Source organism: Talpa europaea (genome assembly GCF_964194135.1).
Source record: "Talpa europaea genome assembly, chromosome: 1".
Lineage (NCBI taxonomy): Eukaryota > Metazoa > Chordata > Mammalia > Eulipotyphla > Talpidae > Talpa > Talpa europaea.
In genome coordinates, this window is record NC_140073.1 from 153,774,157 (window position 1) to 153,784,161 (window position 10,005).

The 10,005-nt window shown below is 47.7% G+C and overlaps 1 protein-coding gene across 1 annotated transcript; it reads right to left on the minus strand.

Moving 5' to 3' along the window:
• Positions 1 to 660: 660 nt before the first annotated feature.
• On the minus strand, positions 661 to 9,611 carry NCL (nucleolin; the record flags this gene model as incomplete). The annotated part of the gene is made up of 14 exons (XM_084238242.1): positions 661 to 808; positions 948 to 1,174; positions 1,504 to 1,630; positions 2,857 to 2,990; positions 3,179 to 3,302; positions 3,622 to 3,779; positions 4,220 to 4,343; positions 5,188 to 5,312; positions 5,829 to 5,970; positions 6,163 to 6,249; positions 6,351 to 6,539; positions 6,837 to 7,314; positions 8,467 to 8,583; positions 9,594 to 9,611. The coding sequence occupies 14 exons, from the start codon at positions 9,609 to 9,611 to the stop codon at positions 732 to 734; spliced, it is 2,127 nt and encodes a 708-aa protein (XP_084094368.1). The 3' UTR covers positions 661 to 731.
• Between the last annotated feature and the right edge of the window lie 394 nt (positions 9,612 to 10,005).

A 10,005-nucleotide genomic window follows, 5' to 3' on the forward strand; every position in this document is an offset into this window, starting at 1 on the left:
GACTCAAAAGAAATGCCTCCATCCCCAAGTTCCCTTGGTCTACTCATCCAGCGTGTATTCCGAGTCGTGGCCAAACCAGACCTACGTCCTCCAGCTGCTGGTCTTTGAGACCCGAGCAGTGAGCCCCTCCGCCTGCCGCACATGGGCCACTTCCAATAAGCCTAGTGTCACAGCACCCAGGCAAGAAGTGGGTCACCACAGCCTTCATTGGGGGGGGGGGGGGGGGCGGCGAGAAGGGGAGGACTGGAGAGCCATTGCTGCTTTGCCACATCCCTACCTTCAACCACATCCCAGGAGAAACACTCTAGGAAGTACCAGTCTGGCACCAGAGTTTAGGACTTTTAATTTGTCCCAAAGTTGCTGAAGCAAAAATCATAAAACATTCTGCTTTCCTTTACACCCCCCAACGCAAAAAAACCACAAAACAAAAAACACCTATTTGTAGGAAAAAAATGGTTTTGTACATGGGAAGGAACAATATAAATTCAAAACTTACAGATAAGGGTTAGCTCTATCGCTCATCTCTTTAAAAAGTTTATATGAACATCCAGTCAAAACCAACAGGGTATATCTCCCTTGAAATGTTATCTCTACGGATTTCCAAGTAGACCACGGGACCGCACACTGTCTTGGAATGTCCTCAGAAGGCTCTGTCATTGATCAGGTAACAGAGTGAAAACCCCAGAGTCCTTTCTTTCAAACGGAAGAGGGACAGAGAGGGACAGAAGAAACTATTCGAACTTCGTCTTCTTTCCTTGTGGCTTGTGGTCTCCACCTCCGCCTCTACCTCCTCGGAAGCCTCCCCGGCCTGCAGAAGGCGAGACAGCACAGGTGAGTGACCATTGCAAAGCTGCCCCGAGCCCTCCCTCCCCTGCACAGGTGCTGCAGTGTCTGTGCCGGGTGGGGTCCAGTGTGGACACCCAGGCAGCCCCCCATTCTCGCCTTACCTCCAAAGCCTCCCCGACCTCGGCCACCAAATCCACCGCCTCGGCCTCCTCTGCCTCCACCTCTGCCTCCAAAGCCACCTCTGCCTCCACCTCGACCCCCAAAGCCGCCTTCTCCTTTAGGTTTGGCCCAGTCCAAAGTGACTTTGTTTCCATCAATTTCACCATCTTCCATGGCCTCCTTGGCAGCTTTGGCATCTTCCTCACTGTTGAAGTCTACAAAACCAAACCTGAAAGACCAAAGGAGATGACCCATTTACAGACAGAAAACAAGCATCAGCCTCCTATGTTGGCCTGTGCAGCCCCACTTAGCTGAGAAAAGACCAAAAGACAGTCCCCGTAGAAGAGACAGACCGGCCTTACTGGTAGCTGTAATGCCTGTCCCACAGGACAGCAGAGTCTACCTCTGTGAAGACAGAGGCATAACAGTGCTAGTGCTGTGAATTGGCTCTTCTTCTCTTGCGAATCCATAAACTGTCACTGATGGACAGAAAGGAGCTCATGAGAAGATGTCAGGAGGAAGGGCGCACTTGGGGTGCTGTCCACCCCTACATCTTACCCTTTGGAGGACCCGGTCTCGCGGTCAGTGACTATCCGCGCCCGGACAGAGCCATCAAATGATTCCTTCAGTGTCTCCTCTGTGGTCTCCTCAGACAGCCCTTTGACGAACAAGGTTTTGGATGGCTCTGGAATAGACAGAAATCACACACTGTATGTAAAGCATTCATAATGGGGCCTACACTATAGCAGTATAGTCTGACATAATAAATATATTAGAAAACAAAAATTAGATATCTAAGAAAATCCCTAAATATTTGGATATTGAATACTTCTGAAAAACACTTCTGAACTGGCCAAACTAGAAAACAAAAGAAATAACATAATTTGAATCATAGTGAAATACGTTTGGGATATGGTTAATGCAGTGTTTAATGGAAATTTATCTTTATTTATTTTTAAAAAAGACTTATTTATTTATACAAGCACTGGGTACAGCCAGAAGCCCGGGAGGGTGAGGGAATTCACCAGAGCCAGAAGTGGGAGCAGAACAGGCAGTGACGAAATACACTGCTGAGGGGAGCAGCAGGAGAGGTCTGCGCGCCATGTGGGACCCTAGCCAGTGGCCAGGGATTGAACTGTGCTGCAGAAGTGGTGGGCAGCTTGACAGCCCAGCGCTCAACCGCTGCGCCACCAGGGGAGGCCCTGGAAATTTATCTTTAAATGCTTTAAAAAAGGTTTTAAATGAACACTCTTGAGCCTCCCTGGTGGCACAGGGAATCTCAGCACTATCAAGCTATCTGCAGCCACTGCAGCACAAGTTCAATCCCCAGCCAGGGAGCTGATCCACATGGTGCAGCAGACCTCTCCTGTCTCCCCACTGCCCCCCCCAGCAATGTATTTCAGTATATATGCCTGTTCTGCTCCCCACTCTGTCTCTGGTGAATCCTCTCACCTCCCCACAACACCTTTGGCCTGCACCACAGTTCTTGTATGCATAAATTTTTAAAAAATCTTAAAAAAAAAAAAAAAGACCCATGCTAAATTTGCATATGCTGAAGTATCCCACTACTGAAAGCAACTCAGTTAACTGACTGCCAACAGCACTTCTCAGAGCTGTACCTGGAAGCAACTTAAATACCTGAGACTCAACCAGGCAGCTACCCCCACCACACATGGTGGTAAAACATGGGCAAACTATTGCTCAGAGTTGACACAGCTGGATCAGAACTTGACTATCTAGAGGAATTTTCTTAAGATTTCATCAATTGTTTCTCAGATAATCAATCATCATATCCAGTTATTGGTCACTCAGCAGCAACATTAAGTTATCTCTATAGCCCTGAAAAAGTTCAAGAGCAGCATGGAGGACAGCTAACCCCCAAACAATACCCCGTTAATTTAAGTAACTTACGGCTTCTTGCATTGGGCGATCCTCTGGGCCCTTGCAACTCCAGTCTGATGGCTCGGCCCTCAATTTCCCTTTTATTACAAGAATTTAAAGCTTCCTTAGCATCTTCAAATGAAGCAAATTCTATAAATGCATACCTGAGGATGAAAAGTTAACATGTAAAGTTACCAAGCACACAACTCTACTGCCTGACGCCAACAGATAGTCCAGCTCTTCTCTTTGCACTGATGTGTGCAGCTAGACATTGATGTGTGTAGCCTGAACCTTTTTAAAAATACAGGCAAGACATATATAGCCCCCCAACAGTAAGAAAGACACTAATTACCCTTTAGATTTGCCATTTTGATTCTGGGGCACTTTGATAAAAGTCGCCTTCTCAAATACTTCCTGAAGAGTTTCTTCTGTTGCACTGTAGGAAAGGTTGCTTAAAACCAGTGTTTTTGATTCACCTACAAAGAAAGAGATGCCAAGATGTTAAGATGGAAACTGACTGCCACGCTCTACTTTCTCCCATGCCACTGTTCAATGTTTAAGGTGACTACTAGCCTATGTCGTCCTAGAAGTTTTAAAAAGTCTAAGTCATTTAAAGCATAAAACCTCCTCATCAAAACAGCTAAACCTGTTTTTACGTTCTAATGCAAATGCTTTCATCGAAGGCCCTGAATTACACTACTACAAACAGTAGTAACATCTACAGTCAACAATCTAATGTAAAGAAATCCCTCTTCCACCAATCCTGGAGAACTACAGGTGTTCCTTGATTCTTACCACTCCAAGTGCTATTCTTTCCACCTCTATGGTCTTGATTTTGACCTTTCTCTCCCGTATAGTAAAGAGAAATGGATCGTCCATCTATCTCTGTTCCCTGCTTTTCTTCCAAGGTTTTCTCTGCATCAGCTTCTGTCTTAAATTCAATATAAGCAATCCTGCAAGAGGAAAAAACTTTAGAACTCAGAAGACTTTTAAGACCATATTAAGTATTCAACACAAATATTTCATTTTCAAAACATGATCATCTGATAGATACAAAAATGTGCTTTGCTTTACACTAATTGAAACGTACTGAATTTTCAATTAAAACTTACCTCGTACTGTTTGCTAAACACTCCTAGAAAATTTGCTCATGGGGTAAAACACCTTGTTCTAGCAAATGTGACTAACAAAGCATCTACTAGAAAGTAAGCATTTTGCAATGCTTTATATATGAGCTCATCTGTGTAAATTTTAACTCAATGAACTAGAAGTATGCTATCCCCACTGTACAAATGGGAAATCGAAGCATATGCCCAAATCCACACAGCTAGGAAAGCTGGATCAATCTTTCTATTACAAAGCAGAGAAGCACAATTTAGTGACACTAACATACCCTTTACTTTTCCCATCCTTGCTGACTAATCTGATCTCCATAGCATCTTCAAATACTTCTTTTAATTCATCCTGAGTAACTTTGTAAGGCAGATTTTTAGCCAAAAGTGTTCTTGCGTCTCGATCTAGGAAAGAAACAAAGGTGAACTGTACAGTTTAAAAGACCCCTGCCTGAAGAGCAAAATATTAAGAGTTCCATTCAAGAAACATCTTCAGACTCTCCAATGCACACAACATCCAGTTAGTACGGAGATACAGTGACACAACACAAGTCACTGTCACGACTGACACCAAACTAGGTGCTGGATACTCACAGAACTCTGAGCAGAGTACTCGTATTTTTCAATTTAAAATAATTGCACACATTTTGAAACATTTAAAGCACGGAGAGAAAAGGTTATGAATATGAAAATATTAGGGATCTATGGGCCTCCCCAATGGCGCAGCGGTTGCACGCTGGGCTGCGAAGCTGCCGCAGCCTCTGCAGTGCTGGTTTGATCCCCGGCCACCGGCGAGGGTCCCACATGGTGTGCAGACCTCTCCTGTCGCGCCCACTGCTCCCCTCAGCAGTCCCCTCAGCAGTGTACTTCGGTCCTTCTACCTGTTCTGCTCCCCCCTCTGGCTCTGGTGAATTCTCTCACCCTCCTGTGCTCCTGATTGTACACCCAGTGCTTGTATAAATAAATCTTTAAAAAAAAAAAAGATTAGGGATCTAAACTAGTTCAAGCAAGACCCCTCTATGTTTAAGCACACTGATAATTTAACACCAAATAGTACCACATTCATAAACAACCTTAAAGTCTTAAGACTCTTAACAACATACGTAATTGTTAAAACATTATGCAGAAAACAAGGGGAAAAGGTGATCAAACTACTTGCCCTGACAGACTAGGTTCCTAAAGTACAATCGACCAGCCACACATGTATTGACAAGTCTTAAATAACGTCACTAGCGAAAGCCTTACGTACCTTTCTTACTGTCTTTTCCCTTTGGTTTTTCTAGTTTGATTTCATTGCCAAAGACTTTTAAACCAGTGAGTTCCAATGCCTTTTCCAGGTCTTCAGCAGATTCAAAATCCACATAACCAAACTTCCTTTAAGGTAATAAGGCAAAGAGGACATTACAGGTGAAAAAACCCGAGGCACATGTGTTCTGGGCATCTCGCAACATTAATGTGGTAAACGGGGACTAAAAAAGCACCTACATTTTACTAGTGAGGGTACTGTAAGCAGCTGCACAGCAAGGTCTAAGTACCAAAACCTTATGCCAAGTTCACCTGAGGTCTTCTCGATCACCTACACGGCTTGTTAACCAACTGACTGCAGCAACTGACCAAAAATAAAAATGCTCTTTCAAGACCCCATCTGGCTAAAAGCATTCACTATTATAGTCTTATTAATTTCTAAAGTAAGTGTCAACTCTCCAACATTAAGATTTTGAAACAATAAGTAAAAGACTGAAATTATAATTTGGGGATTTTTCAGTTTGATAACTTTTTCACGTTCACATTTAAGGATAGTGAGCTATGGTTTAGAAATGAGAGGGAATGTCATTAGATGATCCAGAAATGATGTGCACAGGTAATTCTCACTAACTCCCCCATACCTACCTAGACACGCCAATCCTGACATCCACAACAGCAAGATCATTTTTAGCAAAAAGGTCACTGAGACCGGTTTTTAATTCAGGAGCAGATTTGCTGAAGTTGAGGTTTCCAACAAAGAGATTGAAAGATGTAGTTGGTTCTGTGGCTATATTTGAAGGAAAAAAAAAAAAAAACTCAAATTAGTCTGATATGGCACAAACAACTTTTGGCAAAAAACGTCTACACACAGCACATCAGCCACCTAGGTAACATCAGGGTGCGTTCAGCATTAAGTCCCTTTGGTTTGTCCATCACTTGTGCCATCTGGTGTCACCCCCACCTCTGCTCCCCAAGTTACCTTCCACCTTTTGCTTCTTGGCTTCAGGAGCTGCTTTCTGTTTGGCCATTTCCTTCTTCCGTTTTCCAGGTACTTCTTTGACAGGTTCTAAATGTCAAGCAACTCAAGTCACCCACAAGTAGCCACAGTCAAGCGCCCCCTTAAAACACAACTCCAGGAAATGGTTTCTGAGAAATGAACGCGATTACCTTCTTCCTCCTCCTCTTCCTCCTCCTCTTCATCATCATCCTCCTCCTCGTCATCTTCATCCTCATCGTCGTCCTCATCGTCATCCTCGTCCTCCTCCTCAGCCACGGCCTTAGCCTTCACAGGAACAACTTTCGCGGGAGCTTTCTTTCCTTTGACTGGGGCAGTCTCCATAGCTTCTTCTTCAGAATCTGAAAGAAGGCACCTAGTCAAACCCCAAGAGAATTCTCCAAAGCCAACGTTACCTTAGGGACATCGAAAGGAATGAAAACCCATCAACGTCACTGCACAGCGGTGATGGCCACACTAAGAGATTACTTGGAAGCAGAACCCAACAATGTGAGAAATACTCCTAGAATGTACAGAAACCCCCTTCCAAGGATCTCTACCTCCCCCATGCTGTCGTGCAATGAGTACGCAGAATGCTCTCACAAGCTCACCCCTCTTGGCTTACAAGATGGAGCCCAGGATCCCCAGAAGTGCCTCACCCTCCTCCTCATCATCATCCTCGTCATCATCGTCCTCCTCATCGTCATCGTCGTCGTCCTCCTCCTCATCGTCCGAGGCTGCAGCAGCTGCTGCTTTCACCACAGTTGGCTCAAATTCGTCCTCATCTTCATCCTCATCGTCTTCATCATCCTCCTCACTATCATCCTCCTCCTCCTCACTATCTTCCTTCTTGGCATTCTTGCCATTCTTCGCTCCCTTGGCTGGGGTAACTGCCCCCTTCTTGCCAGAGGTGGCCACCAGTGCCTTGCCTGGTGTGGTTCCCTTCTTGCCGGGTGTTGCCACTGCTTTGGCTGGTGTAACCGTCTTCTTGGCTGGTGTGGCCATTGCCTTTTTGCCAGGGGTAACAGCTGCTTTCTTAGCTGGTGTGGCAACCACACCCTTTTTTACTGGGGAAACCATCACCTTCTTTGCTGGAGTTGGGGTGGCCTTCTTGCCCTTTTTCTGAGGGATAACCACCTTGAAAACAGATGAAATACATTAAGCCTGCTTCCAAACCCAAAAGTCTTGTCCCATGAATTTTAACACTGCCTGTGGCTGACAATCAGGTGTACTTAGTACACGGTAGCACCATGACATCATGTCACATGTCCTTCTATATTGCCAGGAAGCTACTACCCTCATCTTCAAATAATCAAGTAGAATTCCCAAGCTTAAGAATGCTGTTTAACGCCTAAGTTATCTGACCCAGAGCCCTGAATTCCTCTACCCTATTCCTTATAGCTGGTTTAGCTCTGAAGCAGTAATATCTCCACCCCCCCAAGAGACACCCATTTTTATCACCTGAAAATGGTATCAGCACCAAGTTTACATGTCACTATTATAAGATCTAGAATTAAAAACCTTGTATGTGTAAAGCTTTAAACTTTACTTTTTCCACAACAGTGTAAAAAGCTGACTAAAACCTCATTCTTAGATCAGAGAAAAAAGTATCAAATAGGCTGGTCAATCCCAGTAATATTAATATTAGCACAAATCCAAGTGGTGACGCTAAGATGGATAAAAACTATCACATATTTACACTTAAATCATTCACATCCTGGTTCAATTTTTATATAGTACTAGTTTTGTCAAGTACTATTGGAGAAAAATCTTAAATTCTTAACAAAAATCTGAGCACAAATATAGTAATTAGCTGTCTAAAAACAGACTATTAAACAGGATCAATGTTAAAAGTGGCAACCCTCAATCCACAGTTAAGTGACAAGGTTATAAAACCCCTGTGATGGAATGAGCCCTGCTCTGAAGCTATGAAGTTACCTGGTTAAGGCTGACCTCAGACTCAACTATGCTCAGTGACACAAACCGTGGCGGCTGCTACCTAGTGTGGGAGGACACTAACATGTTGAAAATGGAAAAATGATTTTAAGCAATGTTATCACCATCAAGACTGGCAGAGGACATACAGAAAGGAGACTCCAGGCCCCCTCAAAGTCAAATACTTACCCTATGATACCCTCACATGTCAAAGAACTTGTATAACTCTACCATTCCCAAAGATTATATAGAAATGAACTTCACCTAAGTTTTGCCAGTTTTCAGACATCCCATATCCCACTGCATCTGTTTTAATGCTCCATCTTACTTGACACAGTAGGTTGTAATAATTACCTCTTCTCCACTGCTGTCATCATCTTCATCTTCTGACATTTCCTCATCTTCACTATCTTCTTCCACCTCCTTTGGGGGAGGCGCCATTTTCTTGGGGTCACCTTGATTTTTACCAGCCTAAAAAACATAATTAGCACATTACATCTCCAACACTTCAGACTGCTCAGGGCTTGCTGTCTGTCCACTGCAGTCCTCTCTCTTAAAACGTATTTTCCATAACGTTACCGACCAACTCCCGCTATGGGTCTCCTGACTGCGGGTCCGCACCCGTGCGCTTAACATCCTTACCCCCAACAGCAAAAACAAGGTGCCAGTTAACCCCGGGGTGAAAGTCAACTTCAAGAAAATTATCTCCCGTTTTCTGTCGTCTCCGTTAAGCTCGCCGTGCTGAAGAATCTGTCCTTCCAGAACCCAGCACAGCACAACTCAACACGCACGGTCTACAACGAACGTTTTTAATAGGAACCCCCGGCCCTTGGCTAGACGTCCGGACCCTGGGCTCGGGTGAATTCGAGCACTTACCCCACGGGGAGGGCAGCTTTAGAGCCACTGTCTCAGGAGATCACGTCTCAGGCCCGCAGCACTTTCCCCGGGAAACCCCGCCCCCGGGCCTGGCGGGCCACGTGGGGGCACCTCCCGGGCACCATGTGCGCGCCGCCGGGCGCCGAGCACGCGGCCAGGCCGCCCCTTCCGGAGCCCACCACGTGTCCGCGCCCGCCGCCGCGGGAGCGACCCCGCCGCCGCCGCCCGCGGGCCCCGCGCCCTCCCCGGCGGCCGGCCCGCTCGGCGCGGCCCACGTGGCGGGCCGGGGCACGTGCGTCGGGAGGCGGGGCCCCCTCGCGCCGGCCGCGGGCGCCTGCCCCCAGCTCCGCGCCCCCCGCCCGCGCTCGGCCCGCCCGGCCGCCTCGGCCCGCCGCGGCGCCCCCGCCGCGCCGCGGCACCTGCCCGAGGCGCTGCCCCGCCGCCAAGAGCCGCGAGAGCTCCGCGCTGGTCGCGCGAGACTTCCCACAGCATGGCGCCCTCGAACGCGCCCGGGACGGCGCGCAGGCCCTCCTCCTCGCGGCGCCGCGCGCGCGCTCCTCGGGAAGCAGGCCTCGGCCCCGCGCCCGCGCCGCAGGGCCCCTCACCTTTGCGAGCTTCACCATGATGGCGGCCTAGACGGGCGGAGTGTGCGGCGGGCGAGTGGCGCAGATGAGCCCAAGAGGAAGCCAAGCGACGGCGATGGCGGCCGCTGGCTCGAGATCCCGGAGCGCGTACGCTGGCTGCCAGCTAGGGCTCGAGACTGAGTCGAAAGACTGAGCCTGCCCAGTAATCGCCCCTGGAAAGGCGACGACGGCGCCCTCGTGACCCCCCTGGGCCAATCATGGTTCGCGTCTACCCCGTGAACCAATCGCGAGCCTCTGCCCGAGAACGGCGCGGGGCGGGGCCTAGGCGGGAGTGGGCGGGTCGAGGACTGGGGAGGGGGAGGGGATTCGGCGGCGGCGTCCTGGGGGCGGCTCTCGCTTTGTGCGAGGAAGGCGCCGATTGGGCGGTGGGCGC